This window comes from Seriola dumerili, unplaced genomic scaffold (genome assembly GCF_002260705.1).
Source record: "Seriola dumerili isolate Sdu_G_001 unplaced genomic scaffold, Sdu_1.0 BDQW01000413.1, whole genome shotgun sequence".
NCBI classification, from domain to species: domain Eukaryota; kingdom Metazoa; phylum Chordata; class Actinopteri; order Carangiformes; family Carangidae; genus Seriola; species Seriola dumerili.
The window spans coordinates 45,797-67,140 of NW_019174668.1; the positions used below are offsets into that span (position 1 = coordinate 45,797).

The 21,344-nt window shown below is 40.0% G+C and overlaps 3 protein-coding genes across 7 annotated transcripts in view; 2 read left to right on the forward strand and 1 right to left on the reverse strand.

The window, feature by feature from the left end:
• Positions 1–755: 755 nt before the first annotated feature.
• On the forward strand, positions 756–8,495 carry trpc6 (transient receptor potential cation channel subfamily C member 6). The gene is made up of 12 exons (XM_022761501.1): positions 756–831; positions 2,191–2,959; positions 3,156–3,341; positions 4,053–4,217; positions 4,629–4,845; positions 5,402–5,629; positions 6,053–6,317; positions 6,456–6,651; positions 6,969–7,178; positions 7,404–7,460; positions 7,817–7,892; positions 7,989–8,495. Exons 2-12 carry the CDS (start codon positions 2,213–2,215, stop codon positions 8,153–8,155), a joined length of 2,514 nt encoding a protein of 837 aa, XP_022617222.1. The 5' UTR covers positions 756–831; positions 2,191–2,212; the 3' UTR covers positions 8,156–8,495.
• Positions 8,496–10,346: 1,851 nt separating this feature from the next.
• On the forward strand, positions 10,347–17,264 carry pgr (progesterone receptor). The gene is made up of 8 exons (XM_022761509.1): positions 10,347–11,545; positions 12,057–12,166; positions 13,071–13,187; positions 13,514–13,819; positions 14,163–14,307; positions 14,468–14,598; positions 14,987–15,144; positions 15,247–17,264. The coding sequence occupies exons 1-8, from the start codon at positions 10,647–10,649 to the stop codon at positions 15,400–15,402; spliced, it is 2,022 nt and encodes a 673-aa protein (XP_022617230.1). The 5' UTR covers positions 10,347–10,646; the 3' UTR covers positions 15,403–17,264.
• Positions 17,265–17,364: 100 nt separating this feature from the next.
• Positions 17,365–21,344, reverse strand: part of arhgap42 (Rho GTPase activating protein 42) — a 58,562-nt gene continuing 54,582 nt past the window's right edge. For 4 of the 5 annotated variants that reach the window (XM_022761508.1, XM_022761506.1, XM_022761505.1 and 1 more), the window contains 4 exons: positions 20,910–21,066; positions 19,078–19,140; positions 18,895–18,974; positions 17,365–18,042 (listed from right to left, as the gene is read on the reverse strand). In XM_022761508.1, coding sequence (XP_022617229.1) covers positions 17,954–18,042; positions 18,895–18,974; positions 19,078–19,140; positions 20,910–21,066 — 389 coding nt within the window. In that variant the 3' untranslated portion in view covers positions 17,365–17,953. The remainder of the gene's footprint in view (positions 18,043–18,894; positions 18,975–19,077; positions 19,141–20,909; positions 21,067–21,344) is intronic. The other variant, XM_022761504.1, reaches the window with a different exon arrangement.

A 21,344-nucleotide genomic window follows, 5' to 3' on the forward strand; every position in this document is an offset into this window, starting at 1 on the left:
AAAAGATACATTTAAATCTGAAAGATTTACAGTTTAACCATATTTCCAGCCATGACCTCTATATGCATGTCGGCCAACATCTTCATTCAAACAGTTTGATTACTCATAATTATTTTTGCACAGCTTTTAACTGCTCGGGATAAAGTCCCTCATAAAATTTAAAGGTTATAACCTGTTACATCTGATGGCCCCATGAGTTAAGAGGATTTAGAAAAATCTGCTTTTTCCAGATTGTTTATGCGGTCTTATGGACAGGGGTCAATACATCAAATAATCTATTTTCAGCGCGCCAAACACCATATAGAGTATTAGTGGTGCTATTGCATGAAGCCCATGAACTGACAATCACAATCATACATAGGTCATAAGAAAATAATCTCTTGGCCTGATTTAATTTACGGCACAATAACCAGTTAGGTCAGTGCACTTTTGGTGTGCTTAAAACCTCCATTAGTTTGACAAAGTGTTTTAATATCTTGCTTTGTGGGCTGACCGGGCACAGTTATAGGAAATCAGGAAATCAAATTGAGATATAAACAATTATATCATCAACAGTTATAGCATCTCAAAAACAGGACCCAAATGTATCCAACAAATGCTAATATCCCATGTTACAAAGCACACCTTAAAAGCTCCTAGAAAACCGCCCACTGGGTGTGCAGAGGCAGCACTGTGAGCATCATCGCCTAAGGTTGGACGAGAGAGTCCGTCTGACAGATGATAGAGGCTGACGGCAGTCGGGTATACATGAGGTGCAGCTGGTCACTTTCGGGCGTAGTTTTACTTATTGAAGTGAAAGTGAAGTCATTTGGCCTAGCAGTTGTCTCTGAGGTGAGTGGACCACCCTGTTGGACTTTTTCATATTGCTGTGGAACATATAAGATACGCATTGAAGATAATGAAATTCTGTGGCTTATTTTCAGAAGACAATTGAGAAATGTTGGTGGAAAGAGTTTTTGAGAAAAAGCTTCAGGCCCATGATATTCCTAAAAGCACCAGGAGTATAAGAGTAGTCAGTGATCTGATCCTGCAGTATCCCATTTTTCAATGTAACTTTCCTTGACCTGTATACACTGATGTCTTCTCCTCTACATGTTGCGGCAGTAGAACATTTTTCACTTACTACAAATGTGTATTAACATCACATGCACAGCCCACTCAAAGAAATTTATTGCACAATAATCTTACCTATCATATAGTGCTTATTTAAAGTGATGTTATTGATGGCTAATCATGCCACAGCAATGTTTTTTTTTTGTTTGTTTTTTTGGCTTTTTGTTTTGTTTTGTTTTTGGCTTTTTAGTCTCAGTTATTAGTGATCCCCCGCTTGGTTTGAGTCGTGTCCCAGTTGCCTGTCTCAGAAATCCAGGCAGGAAAATCCACATGGAACAGCTATTTACATATGCAAGTTTAAAAACAAAACAGCAAAATTAGCTTTTTATGTCATATTCATAATAATTCCCTTTTCCATTTTAGTTGGGATTTTTTCACTTTGAACAGCATGACACCATTCTTATTTTATCTTTTCTCAGCTGATATAGACAAGAAGCCAAAAATGAATAATTTGCCAGTTTGTATTGGAAAATATTCTGTATATACTGTATGCGCGCATCAGATTTCTCAGTCATGTAAAATCTTGTTAACTCTAATTATGATTGAATGAAGGGCCATTGTCATTATCAGTGCTGAAGCAATTAGCTTCTGAGATAACCACATTATTCAAATGTAATTATTGAACAGAAAGTACATTTACTCGGTTGGCAATGACACAAAATATAATTAGTATCAAAAGTCCAACTAACAGGCAGAGGCTGAGTAGATGGACAGTGCCAGGCGATGAAATGAAAGGGAGCAGATGATGAGTCTGTGGGTGGTGTCACACTTGTAGTTATAATTCAGCTGAGACCAGCTGTCCATTGCACATTGTTGTCCATTCACTGCTTGGGTTCTCAAGACCTTTTTCAGAAATATAGATGGAGCTGATCTTCATATATCTAAACCGGTAGACTAAATAAATGTGTCTGCTTAGTAAGAAATTCATAGTAAATCTTATTCATCCTGAAGCAGGAGTGATTTGAATTTGGGGGTGAAAATTTTGTATTTTGGCTGCCATTAACAATTATTTAATCTATATTTGCATTCAAATGATTATGGTTTTGTATCATCTAAAATATTTTTACCTGTGTTTAGATGGAGCAATGAAGAGAAAACCATGATGCTGCGGCAGGTCATGGCCAAACCCCGGAGACAAGCTTTACGGGGAGCTGGATACCTGTTTCATGCCCAATCCTCCTCCTGTCTTTCTATGACAGAGGAGCTTTTCTTAGATGCTGCAGAATATGGTAACATTCCTGAAGTGAGGCGGATGCTAGAGGAGCTGCCAGACCTCAATGTCAACTGTGTAAATTACATGGGCCAAAGTGCACTGCAGCTGGCAGTTGCCAATGAGCATTTAGAGGTGACTAAACTCCTACTTAGGAAGAAAGACCTTGCTAGAATAGGAGATGCTTTGCTGTTAGCCATCAGTAAAGGCTACATCCGTATAGTGGAGGCCATACTGAGCCACCAGGCCTTTGTGGACAGTCAGAGGCTCACTAACAGTCCAAGCCAGGCAGAAACACAAGATGACTTCTTTGCCTACGATGAGGATGGCACACGTTTCTCTCACGACATCACTCCCATCATCCTGGCTTCCCAGTGCCACGAGTATGAAATCGTGCATATTCTTCTCATGAAGGGGGCCTGTATAGAGAGGCCCCATAACTACTTCTGTCAGTGCAGGACCTGCAGCGAGCAGCAGAGGCATGACGCTTTCAGCCATTCACAATCCCGCATCAATGCATATAAAGGTCTGGCTAGTCCAGCATATCTGTCCCTCTCCAATGAAGACCCTGTGATGGCAGCTCTGGAGCTGAGCAATGAGCTTGCAGTTCTAGCCAACATTGAGAAGGAGTTCAAGGTGAAGTTATGTTGTGTTAAAATGTACCAGATTTTTCACAAACAAATTAGAGATGACAGCTATACATCATGTTGATTGAAAGGTTGTTGGCTATGACAAGACCTGAGGTTCTGACAGTTTTGTGCTATTAATGCTGCTAGTGATTCATACAAATATAAGAACAAGGTGCCATAGATCTTGCCTTTCTCTGTTACAGAATGATTACAAGAAACTGTCCATGCAGTGTAAAGATTTCGTGGTGGGACTCCTGGATTTGTGTCGAAACACAGAGGAAGTGGAAGCCATCTTAAATGGGGACATTGAATCATGTCAAAACACAGAGATCTTTGGCAGACAAAACCTTATCAGGTTAAAACTTGCAATAAAGTATGAAGTTAAAAAGGTAAGCATATGTGCAATGAACTTTAAAGTTCCCATATTGTATAAAATGAGATTTCCATGTCAGGTCCATGCAGGTCTAGGTTCTATGTTAACACCTTGAAAGTATCAAAGTGCGCAGTCCACAGAGAAATGCTTACAGCCTGTATTCAGAAATTGTAACTCAAAACAAGCCATCAGGATTTCTGTAACTTTGTGATGTCACAACAAAGCAGTCACTGCTCTCAGCCATGCCCCATGTCCAGCCAATCCAATCCAAACATCCATCCTGAAATCTGCTGTATTTTTATTCAGTCTTTCAGAAGACAGTCAGCCAATCAGAGGCCTGTTGTTGTAACACCTGTTGTTACTAGAGTTCTAGAGAGAAGCCTGAGAGAGGAGATGTAAAACTGCACTGAGATGGTTTTTGGTTTTAAAACCTCAAATATATCTTTAATGGATATCAACACTTCAAATAAAGGTGTAAAATATGGGACCTTTAATTTTTTGGTTTTGAATTGATGCACTTGTATTCATACTCAACCTCGTGTTTGAATGTAATATGCAATCCTTCACTCTCTCTCTCTCTCTTTCTCTCTGTCATTTACACACACACACACACACACACACACACACACACACACACACACACACACACACACACACACACACACACACACACACACACACCACACACACACCACACACACACACACACTTACTGCCAATGGAGCAGTTTGTAGCACATCCCAACTGCCAGCAGCAACTCCTCTCCATCTGGTACGAGAACTTTTCTGGACTACGTCAGCAAACCACAGCAGTTAAAATCTTACTTGTCCTTGGTGTAGCCATTGGGTTGCCTGTCCTGGCCTTTATGTACTGGATAGCACCGTCAAGTAAGGTTAGTTCCAAAAAGGTCATACATTGTTTTAACTCAGCATTTATTGTCTTGACTTTTTTTTCAGGAAATATTTGAAAAATGTTTTCTCAGAGCGAAAAGGAGAGTGAATGTCACATTTTCATTTGACACGATATAAACGTTGCTCCGTGTTTGTTAGATGTTTGAATAGCTACTAATGGACAAACAGGATTAATGCAGTAATGTCAGAAAGCTCTCAGACCTGTGTTTGTTCTTGACTGGTTCAATCATGGTAGTGTTTCAACATCCCTTTATGCCTACTGCTATATGGAAGAGTTTAGTGTTGATTAATCTCTCATTGTGAAAAGAGCATATTCTATCAGAGGCTAACCATTACATGCTTGAACTAATGTTACATTTTGTTCTTGTTTGCCATGCCCCAACTTCTCTCAGTTAGGGAAACTCATGTCTGGACCTTTCCTGAAGTTTGTGGCCCACGCAGCTTCCTTTATGATATTCCTTTGCCTGCTGGTCATGAACGCAGCAGACCGCTTTGAGGGAACATCCCTGCTACCTAACATGACCATCCACGACTACCCATCGCAGCTGTTTCGTATGAAGACCACCCCCTTCACCTGGATGGAGATTCTCATCATATCCTGGGTCATAGGTCACGAGTGTGAACACGCTTTCCCTCCCACCCTGTCCCTTTCCCATTCTTATATAGAACCACAGTTAACTATAATATCTTTTCCTATTAGGTTAGTCATTTTTAGATTATGTTAATTTATTCCTCTTTCTGGCACTCAGTCTTGTCGACTTGTCGTGATTTAAGTCAGGCTCCTACACAATTACATCACTCTGCTCTGCATGCAGGGTCAAGGATATTACGAGTCATTGAGGAGTTATAAATCCCAAACATCTATCTTGCTAGGAAATTGCCCACATAGATTTTTATATATTCGTACCACGTGTACCATAATAAATCCGACTCGTAATGAATTTCCAAAGATGAAAAAGGCAAGGTGACACCTTCACTTAGCTCTACAGGCGAGACTTTGGAGCCACATCACACACACTTTGCCAGTATACAGCATTAGTAAATCTTATGTGATATGACTACCAGCTCAAGGCTTATTTATCATGTTTATGTGTGTTCAAATCATATCATATTATTTAATTTTAGAGAGATTGTCAACCCAATATGTGATTTTTTTCTCTTGCAGGGAAGATCTGGGAAGAATGTAAAGATCTTTGGTCGCAGGACATCCGGGAATACATCTCTGAACCTTGGAACCTTCTTGACTTTAGTATTTTGGCCATATTTATGACCTCTTTCATTGCCAGATTAATGGCTTTCTGGCATGCATATTGTGCCCAGTGTTATGTTGATGAGAACTATACTGACCTGTCCAATATGACCTTGCCCTTTGAGATACAGTATTTCCAGCTGGGTAAGTGTGGACCAAAGAATTCATGTATTATAAGTAATGATTCAATAATGAGTTTCTTACACATATAAAATTAAACGTAAATACTGTTATTAAAGAGAACTTCCTTGTTCAGACTGTTTTAGGTTACATCACTGAATATTGATTTTTAGTATTGATCTGGGGAGATATTTAAAGATGTTTTTTCTCCCAGATAATTTTAAGACTCAAAACAGAAAACCAATGAACATAAAGGAATTATACTCACCAGGTTTTATAAAGTATCACTGCAGCATTTTTGGACTGCTTAATTTTCCTGCTAACTCATTATGAAAAAGCACACAAGCTAAAATTAGTTCCTTGAATTGTTTACTCAGGTAATGATCTTCTCCGAGTGAAAGTTTACTGCATGAAAACTGTTCTCATTAAGGATTTGTTTATTTTCAGCTCGAATCCACTGGGTGCCCTCTGACCCGCAACTCATTTCTGAAGGCCTCTATGCAATCGCAGTTGTGCTGAGTTTCTCTCGCATTGCATACATCCTGCCTGCCAATGAGAGCTTTGGGCCTTTGCAGATCTCTCTAGGAAGAACTGTAAAAGACATCTTTAAGTTTATGGTGATTTTCATAACAGTTTTTGTGGCTTTCATGGTGGGAATGTTCAATCTGTACTCGTATTACCTCGGAGCCAAGCACAACGATGCATTTACAACGTGAGTGTCAACTATAGACTGTTCCACTAACAAAAAAAACTGTAGCTCTGGATACAATCTTTGTTGAATTAATATGACGTAAGATTAAAACACTTGTTTCACTACAGTAATTAAATTGCCATCTCTCCATCCCTCCAGGCTTGAAGAGAGCTTTAAAACATTATTTTGGGCCATCTTTGGCTTGTCAGAAGTGAAATCAGTGGTCATCAATATTGACCATAAGTTCATTGAGAATATTGGCTATATTCTGTACGGAGTGTACAACATCATCATGGTGATTGTCTTGCTGAATATGCTCATTGCCATGTTCAACAGCTCCTTCCAAGAAATTGAGGTAAGTTTCAACCAGCCACATTTCTATATTAGTATTTATTTTTGTGTCTTGTATATTATCATTGGTGATAAAGTCAACACATTTTGTTGTACGGTCATAATTATTTTAGAATCACTCAATTTGACAAAAATATGAGTAGCTGTTATGATGTACTGTTGATTTATGTCAGTGTCATCACATTTCAGTTCAGTTTCAGTTTTAATTTCTTGTTCACAAAGTAATGCTGCAAAGAAATGTAGATAAGCAGGCGGTTGCACATCAGAAACGCATATTGATGAACTGCTCTTACCCCTTCTTACTCTTCTCTGTTGATGCAGGATGATGCTGATGTTGAGTGGAAGTTTGCCAGAGCTAAGCTCTGGTTCTCGTACTTTGAGTATGGCGGCACGCTGCCTGTGCCCTTCAACCTTGTACCGAGCCCTAAGTCTGTTGTTTCCCTCCTGCTGGGGATAAGGAAGTTTCTCTGGGCTGCACCTCAAGAAGACAAAAGCAAAGAAAGTTCAAATGATGAGATGGAGCTTAACAAGGTGAGGCATCAACGGCTGATACAACTGATATCTGAGGCAGGGAAATGACCAAATCAATTTTTTTGAATGTAGACATTTGTAACATTCCTGGGGTAAAGTTTATTTGAGGGCCCTCTTGTGTCACATTTGTAAGTTGCAGCTTTTACTGTATCCCAGAAAAACACATATTAAAATAAGTTATAATATTAACAATCCTTCATATCTTTTTGTTCTTTTTAATCTTAGTTGAGGCAACAGGAAGATCTGAGTACGGAAGCATCACTTGGTCCAACCCACCACCAGGTAAAGCAGTTTTTGTTTCCTAATGCTAAATCCTTATATCTGCGCTGGAGCAAATTGTATTTCCTGGGTGAAGTTTTATACACATAGAATGAACAGACAGAATGCAATGTTAGTAAGTTATTTTAGTACATATCTAGTCCTCTATTCATATCTGGAGGACAACTTAAGATACTCAAAAGGAAAACTGCCATACATACATGTGTCAATATAATGAGTCAGTCAAAACCATATGTATGATCAAACGTGCTCACTGATCAAGTTGGCTGCTGCTTTTCTTTCCTTAACTAACTAAAACTTTTTTTAGGAACAATCAGCTCATAGGTTGAAGACTCAAATTTTTCTATTCTTTACTACAGAAGATTATGAATCGCCTCATCAAAAGATACATCGTAAAAGCACAAAGAGACAAAGATAACGATGAAGTGAACGAAGGTGAGTTCAGCGGGTTTTCCGGAGACAGTGCTTTTCATGTACATATCACCAAACTATGAGACATCATTCGACGCTGTTTCACTTACTGTCCCACAGGTGAACTGAAAGAGATCAAACAAGACATCTCCAGTCTCCGCTATGAGCTGCTGGAGAGGGAGAACCGTGACATGGAGACACTGACAGAGCTCATCAGGCAACTGGGAGAAGTCTTGCATGTTCGGCAGAAAGAAGAGCAGAGGCACAAGCTGTCAATGCATTCCTAAATTGCACTGCACTTCATTCAGGGGCAGACTGCCCTAAAGCACAGACTTAACTCTTTTTTTGGACAAAAACTTACCTGATAGAACTGGATATTGTGTATTTTAAATATAAAATCATCGCCTTTGCTTTATTTCCCCCCTTTTTGCAGGATAACTCATCAAACTCTCTTTGATCCTGTCCCTGTCCCTGCACAGTTAACCACACGGTGGCACTAATGGAACTTTTTTCTTGCACAGCTCTGTCACACTAATATGGACACTACTGGCTGCTAACATATGGTGTTTATATAGTTTGATGTAGGCGTGATTTCTAATCTCAAGTAGAAAAGCATTTCAGATTAAAAAAAAGGAAGCATATGTTTGGTTGTGTCAGTGGCAGGTTCATAAATCAGACATAACATAAAAACAAATGAAAGCTTGTTAGTATGAACTGCCTTCTGAGCTTCCTGTGATTTTCAAGTTATGAGGTAATGTTTTTCTGTGATGTACCCTTAAAATCAATAAACAGGACTGTGTTTTTTTTTTTTTTTTTTACACAAACCATAAGCTTTGTTGGACTTTTTAATGATGTGTTTTATTAAAATGTTGACCACTTAAGCATAAAGTTTAATGAATAGAGTTAAGATTGATGTTGATTTTTTTTCTCCTCACACAGTGCAGAGGGTTTATGGGTTTTTTAAATCATTGCAGCACTGTTGTGCTCTCTCACACTTGCTGTGACGCAAAACAAATGTCTGAGGACAGTCTGACCTGTCAGGTAGACAAACAGCTTGCCTCCATCTACAGCCAGGCCAGGAGAGTAAAAGCTACTGACTCAAGCCAGAGAGCCAGTATGAAGCAGTTATACGAAGGTAAAAACTAAAGGGACAGACATAGCAGTTACTAAAACAGTAACATGAATCATTTCTATACATTTGTATAAACTGATTGCCTCGGTAAAATATATTCACCCCATGTGTCTGCAATATTAAACATTTGATTTAAAAAGCACCAGAGGATGGGGTTACACAAAACGGAAAGCTGTTGGTGGTCACCATGAGCCATGAGCGTCACATTTCCAGATTAAAGTCTTGTCTGAAAGCTAGACCATTACAGCATTTGAAGAACAAATCATTGCGATATGAATGTGAAACTGTTATCCAAGAATTATGTGGGCCACAGCAGAGAGAATCCCCTCTGATAATGTCAAACACATGACGCAAGAGATAGGACCAAGGCCTGTGTGTGCATCATAACTACATGCAACAGCAATATCTATACTCGACTGATTAAACTGAATAGTAAAACGTTCTGTTATCTATTCAGGACAACAGAAACGATGATTGCAAAGGAGGTGGGGATGCTGTTATGGCACAGTGTCTGTAATAATTATAGAGGAGCACCAAACAGGAGATGCTTAGATAAATATTCTTCACTTCATCATCAAACGTCAAAGGCTGTTCATGTGCGTTTGACAAATATACAGCAAAAACATGATGTTTAAATTGAGAGCTTTAGTTTGAAGCAGCTTAAAAATAGATCCAATGTACAAAAATGGAAAATATCTGAAAACGAAAGTAAAAAAAAAACAAACATTTAGAATGATCCTCTGCAGGAGGCAAAAGGAAAAGAAAGGCAGCTTTCTCATGGCTTTCACTTTATTACGTTACTTGAATAGCTCACTGCAATTTACACTGGAGGATGGTTCAAAATGGTGAATAAAATGTTAAATTGGAGACAATACATTTTGTCCTCAGACTCTCTCACAACATTGGGTCTTGACCTCCAATTAAACTCAACAGGGCTGTTCAGGATGAATGAATTTTGGGACACTCATCAACTTAGTGTAAGCATTTTTTTTTGTCATTTGACATTTGTGTCATCATCTAATGGATCCTAGTTTCTAACATTTTCTCACTTGGCCAAAAATGTCACCATGTTCAACCTCATCCATGAATAGAAGGGAGGGGACTAATGGCCCTTGACATTGAAGAGATCCATTGCTGATTCTCCTCATTGGCTGGCTATATTATTAAGTCTGCTGTAAAGATAGGGTACCAATACATTTTCTCCAGAGGGGTTCTGCATTGATACTTCCTCTGGCATCCTTTGGAGGGTTGACTATTTGGTCTGAATGAAGAAAGCCATTGAAAATCTGTGGGAAAGGAAGATAACACACATTCAGCTTTGAAACATGACACCCACAAGAACAAGGAAATATTCTCATTTACTTGAGTTTGCTAAATTTATTTCCTGAAAGAGCTCAGAACTACGCACTCTTAATCCCTCATCATCAACACTCTAATAGGCTAACAGGCTAATAGTTGGGTCTCTTTTCTTTTCTGTTCAGTTGTTAAATTTTATGGAGCAGACTCTGATGTGAAAGAAAGGCGAAGTCACAGCCTTTCTCGACAGGGAGGAGGATTACAGGAAGGTCTCTGAGCCACAGCTTATCACACCCCATCCAGCCTCCGGACGCACTCCAGTCTCTGCTGTGCGCTTCGCAGCTCAGAAAATGGAAAGTAAAATAAACGGAAGGATGAGCACCATCAGTACTCCGATCGCTGATTCAACCGATACAAGAGTAAGTGACTTGATGGAAGCTGGGAACAGTAATAGTAAATTATCTAACGATTCGCAGTCTTTAACTTGCATGTCCTCCTCCGTGCGTAATTTTGGAAACGGCGGCACACTGATCCACGGTCTAAATTCAAGTGGCGACGGCGCAGTTTTCAAAGACTGTAACATACTCGATGGTTCACTCGCTACAAAACACTTTTATGACCGTAGCGGTGAATATCTGAAGTGTGACAGTGTGCCGTGGGAGGATTTTGTAAAAGTTCAGAGGACGAATGTAGCCACATCCGAAAGTTTGTCAGGCGCAAGTGTAAGTCTCTCCTCGACCACCGGTGCGTGTAAGTTCATCAAAGACGAAAAGGAGCCTTCTGTGATTATGGACACCCCCTGTCCCACCTTTGAGCCATCATCGGAGATATTTCCTCTTGACACCTGCTGTGACACCGACAGGAAGCAGCAGCTGGGGCTCAGTGGCTGCGAGTCCACAAGCTTCAGGTCGACCCCGGCGGGTCCTCCGCCTGGGCTGGAAGGATCTCCAAACTTTTTGATTGACCTGAACCAGTCGGAGCAGCTGAGCCAGGTGAGGACGGACTCCAGGTGTGCTCTGTCCGGGAAGACTTCCATCAACTTTGACGCCAACACGCACGCAGCCTCGCAACAGATGATGTACAAGAACGAGGCTCCCCGTTGGCAGATGCAGACATCTCCGGCTGAGCCTCAGTACTGGTGCCAGTCCGCAGGGGTGACCGAGGACCCGTTCACACACCGCGGCTATGATGGGATCCAGAACCAGGCCCTGTCCCAGAGGAACCCTTCACCTTTCTCTGCATTCCCCGGGTAATTAGTCCGTTACTATAAACTTTCGCCAACTTGTTTGAAAAGAAGTCACTTCCACTCACTTCTTTATATCTCGACTGTCATCTGTCTCTAATGGAAACTTTATCAAACAAGTTTATTTTGTGTTGAAAACAAGTTAGAGTGAATGAGAACATCTTATGCTGTTTGGTCTTCCTCTGAAAATAATCTGTTCTGTCATTTTGAGGCAGCAGAAATATCTGTCTTAAAACATTCTTTTAACCATCTCACTATTTTCTTTAATATAAAGGATCCTTAAGGGCCCTTAAGTCTTACCTTACTCCCTAAACATGGAGAGAGACCCCTTAAATCAGCTTTGAATTCACTCAAGGGTTGAACACGCCAATCATTTATGTAAGAGCAGAGTGCTATTTGAAGTTTACTTAGTTTGTTTCAGCCTTTGATCTTCCATCTGATAAGGATCGAACTATTCTGTGAATTTAGCCTCATAGATGAGTTCATTAATGTGTGTTTTTCTTCTCTTTTTCTTCAGTATGCCACCTCAGAGACTGTGTGTGATCTGTGGCGATGAGGCATCTGGTTGCCACTATGGAGTCTTAACCTGTGGGAGCTGTAAAGTCTTTTTTAAAAGAGCAGTTGAAGGTGAGCTGAGAAAACTTTTTCCCTGCTTCTGGAAATGTCGGGTTCTAGGTTTTCTTTTTTCTTGTTTTTGTGCACACTTCAGTTCAGTACAGTACAAATAGTATATAGTGTATTGGTACTGTTATAAAAGGGAGGAACCTAAGTCATCAGAAAACAGGCAGCTGAACAGTCTTTTTTTACCTTCAGATTTTATTATGTTTCAAGATGCTTTGACAACAGATCAAACGTGCATGACTTTTTTTTATCAGCTATCCTCCCTTTGTTTTTCATCTCCCTACTTCAGTCTACGCTGGAACAGTGAATCTTTTTCTGTTGCCTGTGCTCTGTTGGTGCGTGTCGTCTCATGTCCACTGTTGTTGGTTTCTTTGTTGATCAGTGGGCATTGTTCCAGAAAAATCAACCAAAAGGTAAAAATAAAAAAAATAAAATAAAAAAAACACTGAAGGATCTAGAGGCTGTAGCAGAATATTAATCTCTGACATCAGATAGCGCATGTCCACAATGACTGATGTGGTACAGTGAAAGGGAGTTACCATTCCAAATTTGACTGACCTTCTATGGTAGTTATTAGAGGTCATTAGCAACAGTATCACGCTGACCAGTGTTCACTGTGTTCTTCATCTTGGACTTGTTTTTCTTGTTATCTTGCAATGCGAGATATATAAGAGCCACTATGTCTCACCATGGCCGTGTCACTCTGTCCTCACAGCCTTGCCTCTATCTAATTTTCTTCTTTAGATCTCTCCCCATAATGCTGCCTCAGTGTGGAGTGGAGTAGCCACGTTAATAGTCAAGAGCCCTTCAACACTTTTTTCCTCATTATATGCCTCTCCTCCTCCCTTGATATTTGAAAATCAAACACTGTTAAAATTGTGTGCACTTTCTGTACCCTTTCACTCAACAGGCAGTCATAGCTATCTCTGCGCTGGGCGAAATGACTGCATTGTGGACAAAATCCGGAGGAAGAATTGCCCTGCGTGTCGCCTGCGAAAGTGCTATCAAGCGGGAATGATGCTTGGAGGTAACATTTGGTCGGATTTCTCTTTGCACAGAGCTAATTCGCCCGTAAGGCAGAAATGAAACTGATTGGTTAAGTCACACTTTGAAATAATGATTAGCCTCAAAGAGAATGTTCAAAGTGCTCGGATCAAAAAGACAATAGTGAATTGAAATTAAACAGGAGCCTTTTGCAGGAAGAGGTATTGAACTCCTTTTTCAAAAGCGTGTTTGAGCAACTTTACCACTCAAATTTTGAATTGACTTGGCAACACTGAAGCTCTGTGATGAGTTATGGGCACAAATTGTACTTGTCATCAAATCTAACCAGGCCTTGTATTCATGTCACAGGCAGGAAGTTGAAGCGTTTCGGGGCCTTGAAAGCCTTCGGTTTGGCCCCGTCCCTGATGTTCCAGTCCCATTTGGCCATGTCCAGTGACGGCCAGGCCTTGACCTCCATGTCTTGCATACCAGGCATCCGTGAGGTGCAACTCACCCAACAGATCATCAATATCCTGGAAAACATCGAACCAGAGATCATGTACTCCGGTTATGACAGCTCGCAGCCCGATGCTCCCCATCTTCTGCTCACCAGTCTCAACAGGCTGTGTGAGAAACAGCTGCTGTGGATTGTCAAGTGGTCCAAGTCCTTGCCAGGTAACGGCTCTCTCAGCTCAGGGTCACCTGTTGTTGCCATGGGGATCCACTGACGGGCCTCGCTGAAAGTCTCAGGCTTAAACGCTGATTTAGATAGAAGGCTTTGTAATGCCATGAATATTAACGTAGATATGAGAGAAGTGATTCCAAGTAATATAAAATAATTTGACTGTCTGAATCAAAATATCACTAGAAAACCAATGTGCTGCACCACTGGAGTATGATGGTATACTGGTGCACAGGTGTTAGGACACAGGTCGTATCTACTATAAAAAATAAAAAAGGGACCAAGAGGCTGAGAAATTAAATGTACTCTAATACAGAATTTCATTTTCTTTCTAAGGGTTTCGTAATCTTCATATCACTGATCAGATGACCCTCATCCAGTACTCGTGGATGAACCTCATGGTGTTCTCGCTTGGGTGGCGCTCCTTTCAGAATGTCACCAGTGAATATCTATACTTCGCACCTGATCTGGTTCTTAGTCAGTAAGTAACCGACCTCACGCAGGCAATTTAAGTTGGCTCTTGCTTCACAGTGATTTATAGTAAAGAGTTATAGACATGACAATGATGGCATGTATTCAAAAAGCAATGATTTTCAATAATTGTTCCTAAACATGAGACCATTTTTGTTTTTGTCCTTCAGGGAGCAAATGAGGAGATCTCCCATTTACGAGCTCTGCCTGGCAATACAGTTTATTCCTCAGGAGTTTGCAAATCTTCAAGTCACCCGCGAGGAGTTTCTCTGCATGAAAGCCATAATACTACTCAACACAGGTAAAAGACAGAAGACTTAGTGAATCGGACTCAAGATAACTCCTGTTTTCCTTACGGTGACCTAGTTTGATGTAAAAGCATTCAGGATACAATGTTGCTATGATGAGCCTCTACTGTAGAGCCGCACAATAAAAGGGAGTGTTGTACAGGGTGACTGGACCTTGACAAGATTTATGTAGCAGCTGCTATCGAGTACTAGTTTTACAGGCCGAAAAACAATGTTTTTAATAGCAGCATGTTACTTCTATAACAGTCATTGTTGACCGGCTCTTCTGCATTTCCTTAGTGTGTGTTCAAGACAGAATAGTCATTTTTCTACATTTTAAAAGGAGATGATGTTTGGAGAAATGTATTTTTTTGAAACTATAAGTGTCTTATCTGCTCTCAGTGCCTCTTGAGGGACTCAAAAGCCAGGCAGTCTTTGAAGAGATGAGACAAAACTACGTCCGGGAGCTGACCAAGGCTATCCACATGAGGGAGAAGGGCATGGTTGCCAGCTCACAGCGATTCTACCACCTCACCAAACTGATGGACGCCATGCATGATGTAGGGCTGACCTCGTAGTGAAACAGCATTAATTCATGTGTCTTAATCGAACTGCTACTTTACTGAGCGCCAAGGTAAATGTGAATGTCTCTTTTCTGACAGATAGTGAAGAAGGTCAACCTGTTCTGTCTGAGCACCTTCATCCAGGCAGACGCCATGAAAGTGGAGTTTCCAGAGATGATGTCAGAGGTCATTGCCTCCCAGCTTCCCAAGGTCCTGGCAGGCATGGTGAGGCCCCTCTTATTCCACACCAAGTGATGATGCCGGCTCAGACGTCACAACTCTGCGGAGACAACTTGCGACTGGATTATTCACAATTATAAATATAGTCGGTCATCTGTACTTTGCCAAACTGCCTCTAATGCTCTTTATGAGGTAAACTATAATGAACACATTCCTTAAAATACAGTTTTTAGTAGAGAACTATCTCATATATTATAAATTCAGAGGCATCGTTTATTAAAGGTCCTCTGTTTAAATTCTGGAGTAGCCACCCTCTCCCATCCTACAGCTTGTGTACAGATGGTACTTACTAGCTGATATACAGTAGGTTTTGAGAACCCTTAGAGATACTGATATTTTTGTACTGAAGCTGTAAAAAAGAAAAAAAAAAATCAAACAGAAAATTTCAGGATTTATTCTCACCAAAATTGTATTCTTAATAAAGGAAAATCACAGGAGACACTGAAACCTGCTGCTTAAACTAATGAAAAGCTTTTATGGTTCACAGCAGAGCAACTTAATGCACCTATTTCAGGGAGGAGAGACAGAAAGATAACTGTCTTTAAAATGTGTGTGTTTAAAAAAAGTAAGCTTAAGTGAACTACAAATAATTCAGTCACCGCACATCTCTGCCAGCACTGCACAATATGCCTTAAATGTGTTATTTTTTTTAAAAATGGAACGGATTTAAGATTTTTTATTCTGCATCTGGATCTGAATCAAAATACACACAATGACAGATGTCAGAAGGATGCATGTGACAAATTTAATTCAAGTGAGTGCAGTAGTTCATGAAAAAATGTAAAAAAAAAAAAAAAAACCAAAAGTGTTCAATGTATTTAACAATGTCAAGAAAAACCTTTAAAAAATTCTGGAACAGCATTCACATGTGTAACAACAGCTGATCACCTCTCCTTCGTCCAATAATCGTACTTTACACCAAATTCTATTTAAGTCAGTTAAGCTTAAGCGGGATGTAACACATAAGTGCCATGGTAATGAAAATGTGCAATAAAAACAAATTTTCACGAAGGAAGGTATAGAAGATAACTACATTATCCGTCAGTCTAATCCTAGACTTTCTCAGTGATAAACACAACCATGTCTTAAAGTAGGGACACATGGAGACAAATACATTTCACCTTCCAACAGTCAGTCAGTCACAGGACTTTCTCACCATTCTGTTTTAGATGTTGAATTTAGAGTTCCTTGCTGCAGTGAGCACAAAATATACTCACTAATTGTGACAAAGGATTTGGACCACAGGTCTAATAAATCACTCTGTTTATTTATAGAAATGTTTTTGCACCTTCAAGACACAGTAGATGATTGCAAGGAAACAAGCTTGCCATATAAAAAAAAAAAAAAGAAGGGGGATGCCAAATGTTACATATTCAGGATGTGGATGTCATTTCCCTGATATGCTCCTCCAAATTCAGACTGTAAGGGAGTATTATTCCAGCATCACTGTTCAAGGCCATTTCACATTCTTAAAGATGTAAAAGAACATCCTGATCTTGGGAAGTGAGAGATCTCAAATAACTTTCCAAATAAATTTTTGGCCACCAGAGAAAGTTTTACTTTGGAGTAAACCTTCAGTTTGTAATAACTGAAGAACGAAAAGGTTGTGATTATTTTTTTTCTTTTAACTTTTCCTGAAATAATATCACTTTTTAGATGATTATGTCTTTGGAAATGTTGTGACAGTAATAGAAAATTAAATATTAAACAGCATCTTTACCATAATATAATCTGCTAAATGTCTAGTTGTCATTACTAGTACACCAGTGTACCAGTGAGTACAGTACCACAACAAGCATTAAAGGTGAAGGTTCCACCTCATGAACATTGCGTTCATGACAGTATAAAAAAAACACATTTTTACATATGGCATATGTCTGATGTGATAATTTATAGTAATAAACAGTTACAAGAAGTAAATATTTTTGATTAGCAACTACAGAAGAACATATGAGCATTAATGTACAGTACTGTACTGTGTAGCTAACCAGAAAGTGCACTGCAGCAGTGAGCAGGTTCAGTGGTTGAACAATGATCACAGGCCATAAACATGAAAGTTAAGGTGCAAACCCATTATGCTTTTTTCTAATAGATTAGTTGAGTATCCTTACTTTAAATCACAGTTTGTTCAATGACAGTTAATACAAAATGTTTATGAAACTATAGATTTCCATTAAAAACTTGATGAAAGTGTTTTGTTGTTATAATCGGAAGTTAAAAGATAACATATTTCTGAGAATAAAACTTGTGAAATGGGATCTGATTGTCTTGTGATTTTGTAAGCAAATACTGGGACTAAAAAACACCAGTGCAGTCATTGGCTAAATATATTTACATCTGAATCTCTGCAGATTCCCCAGCATTTCACCATGAAGTCATTACAGAAAAGGAGGTACAATCCTGGACTTTGAACTTCTAGCACTGTAAAAGCAATTACTGCCCAACTTCATATCTGTTAGGAATGCATAAAATGCAGAATTAATAGTTACCAGCAACATTACAACAATCAATCACATCTTGTCTTTTTCCTTTCCATGGATGCCATGAAAAAGTTGTTCCCCACCTGTTAGAAGAAGACGACATAATTCTCAGGGATTAAACCTGTTTTCCCCTCATATGTTGCTTGGAGCCAGCCTGGTTCAACAGAGGGATAGACTATAAAACAGAAAGGGAGAGAAATTACTGAGGTAAAAAAGAAGAGAGAACCAGATGCTTAATTTAAATTAATTTGAATTTATTTCCCAGGACTTAGTGAAGCGAAAGCAGCAAAAAACAAAATCACAAAAAATGAAGAAATAAAAGATGCTATAAGGCAGCTATAAACACTCATAGCAGACTGAGGAAGACTGGGGGTCAGACTGCTCTTTAAATTCAGTCCTCACAGAATGTTTTAGCAGGCTTGAAGGTGGGATCGCTTTGCTTAATCACACACATACAGCAGAGACCATAAAAACAACAAGAGATGTGCCAAAATTAAGAGGAACAGCTTTCATAATTATCACCGAAAATCATCTAGGATGTGGAGAAAAAAAAAGGCCTGTTAATACAGATAGCAATAAAAGTGCTCTGGCTGCTGGTAAATGGAAGGGAGCGTTTGTTGACGTTTTTGCGTTTGGCTGCTGGCTCTGCTGGTTGTGTTAACAGGGAACAGGCACTGGTTCCTTCCATCACTAGGTTACAGTGACCTGCTTGCACTGGTTGTGGGCCAAGTCATATCTTCATGGAAAAAGCATGAGGTAATAAAAAATCCTGGGACTGTTTGGTCTTTAGTAATGCATATGGGGGTGTCACACTAAGAGCAAAATTATTTTATGCCTCCCCATAACACTGGGAATTAGCCAAGTGCTTGCTGTGTGCTGCCAGTGCGCAACAGACTGTGTGTGTGTATACTGTTTAAACATCCAATCAGCCTACGCAAGGAGGCATGTGTGCTGCTGCGAGCACTGCTGCAGAAAAGTAGCTATCAGCTGAAGCATATAATGTTTGTCTTGTTCTGGCTCGACTCACCATTTGAGAAGTGCGCCCCCTGGGGGAAGCTGAGCTCGTGGCTGTGCTCTGCTTCACAGGAATACATGGCCTTGGCATCTCTGTAAAGACAACAAACAAAAAGGCAATGTCATGGCAGAACTGGGATGAGAGAGTGATTAATTGGGCGAACCTGTTGAAGATGGTGTCACGTTTTTACTGCACCTTCCGACTGGAACGGATTGTGGGGAAGAGGCATTTTCAAAAAGCAGTGCTCTGGCAGCAACCCTGCAAAAATAAGAAAAACAGTGGAGTTGACTGCACTCGATTGTATCAAGATAAACAGCTGAAAAACAAAATATTTGGTAAATGATGTCATCCAAAGAAAAATGTGTCCTGTGATAGGATGATTTGTAATTTGTAAATATATGGGGAAATCTAGTTTAATATATCATTGCGTATAACAGGGGTTTTCAACCGGTGGTCTGCGGCCTCCTGGTTGACGGTGTAGGCATTGCAGGTGGTCCCTGACCCTGCATTTAATCATGTAGTTTCACTGAGGAAATCCCTGTTTTTTTCTTATTTCAATTTCTAAATACATTTCTATGTATTAATTATTGTTTGTGAATAATCAAATTCATACAAATACATAAAATTCAGAAAAGTGACTTTCAGGATTAAAATCATGACCATCCAGTATATCCTTGGTAGCCTGTGTTTTAATGTTAAAATGCGTCCCTTATATCACGTGTGTATGCATAACATGCAGATTTGCGCCGAAAAATATTAAAGAGTTACTAATTGATTTTGCCGATGAAAAGGCTGTTTTGCAAGTTTCCGTGAATAGTAACAGTTAGTATCTAAAGGGGCTGTCAAACATGTAAGAAATAAATCTATCCTAAACACCTTTCTTCACATTCCACTGTGAGAAACTCCTCAGGTGGTTCCGAGTCACAATCTGCTAAAAACTCAATAAAGTCAGCAGTGCTGCCTCGGAGAGAAATTCAAGCCAATCTGACCTTTTCTGACCAGAACAAGTCTGTTCACTTTCTCTCGGCCTTGCCAGCATTTCTCATTGTTGAGAATAATGTGAAAGGCGTAACGATACAATGCTGGAGGTTTCCTTCCTCCGGGCAGGGTAAGCTTCAGCATGGAGCTAAACTGAGTTAAGCTATATAACGAGGCTGCTCTTGACCCCGTGCACGACAACCTCAGAGTCAAGGGGGACAGCACAGCCTTGGGGCGAGCTGGGTGGGTGCTATACAAGGACACTACTTGAGATACCATGTGACTGGCTTTCAGACATGACAAGTCAAACAATCTATTTGTCCCAAGAGAACAAGCGCAGACTGCTGCTGGGTCACATCAACCCCAGAGCAGAGTGTAATTAAAGCCAGCTCTCCCACCATAGAGGAAAAGACATAAATCTCCTAACACATACTTATGTGATCTGAGAGACCTCTCAATGCTCAGTGCTCATAAACAGACGAAGGAGGAGGCTGACGACTCAGAGGGGAGAGACAGAGAGGGAGGAAGAGACACACACACGCACGCACGAGCACACCAGCACTCAAAAACGCCACACAACACTAAAAAACGCTTGCCCAATATATCAACCATATCAATCAGCGACAGCAACAAGGACACACACTACAGCGAGCGACACACACACACACACACACACACACACACACACACACACTTGTGAATAAATGGTCATTACATTTTCCATGAGCCAAGGCAACAGCTTTAAATCACTTGTTTTCTCAGCCCAAAACCCAAATGTATTAGATTTATAATTGAAACCAGTGATTCTTTGGTATTTTTGCTTGATGGATAACTACTATTAATCAATAATCGGAATTGTTGTGAATTTTCTGCCAGTTGGGTGATTGATTATTCCACTAATTGTTTTGCCACTGGGTTTTAGATGAGTAATAATGAATAATAAGTCATAAGATTTCATAGATGGTGTCACACTGCAATTGATATCATCATTAGTATTAGAAGCAATAATTCATAATGAGCAAAATGATTAGCCTTTTGTAAATCATTACACTGAGCCAGGTCTTTGGTAGCCATTGCTGGCTGAGGTGTCCATCCTGCGGCGGATCACTTGTTTTGGTGGCAGGTCTGGGTGCTCAGTCGGCTTCAAACTCTCTTTGGGCTCCAGTGTTGACAGACTTTTGATAGATCCAGAGCAGCTCCTGTGGCCTTCAGGAACAGATACATATAATTACTTCTGTCTACTAGTAAATGACATACAGATACTTAAGTATCCCCCCCCCCCCCCAAACTGCACCAAGTAACTCAGGAAATGAGCCATGTAAATAATATTTTAATACTGCTGTTAAATTATGCTTAAACGAAGGGAGTCCTGTCAGTTTGTGAAAGCAATAAGTCTTGGAGGAATAAGTTATGACAATAAAACTATTAAGTTTATGAATATGGTCCTGGAAATTACACTTTCATGATGCTACTTTCCACTTCAT

Bases quoted from the DNA above. Each gene is read 5' to 3' on its own strand.
- trpc6 (XM_022761501.1), top strand. From the start codon at position 2,213: ATGATGCTGCGGCAGGTCATGGCCAAACCCCGGAGACAAGCTTTACGG. The intron at 2,960-3,155 runs GTGAAGTTATGT...TCTCTGTTACAG, and splicing joins ACATTGAGAAGGAGTTCAAG to AATGATTACAAGAAACTGTC. The intron at 3,342-4,052 runs GTAAGCATATGT...CCAATGGAGCAG, and splicing joins TAAAGTATGAAGTTAAAAAG to TTTGTAGCACATCCCAACTG.
- pgr (XM_022761509.1), top strand. From the start codon at position 10,647: ATGGAAAGTAAAATAAACGGAAGGATGAGCACCATCAGTACTCCGATC. The intron at 11,546-12,056 runs GTAATTAGTCCG...CTTTTTCTTCAG, and splicing joins CCTTTCTCTGCATTCCCCGG to TATGCCACCTCAGAGACTGT. The intron at 13,820-14,162 runs GTAACGGCTCTC...TTTCTTTCTAAG, and splicing joins GTGGTCCAAGTCCTTGCCAG to GGTTTCGTAATCTTCATATC.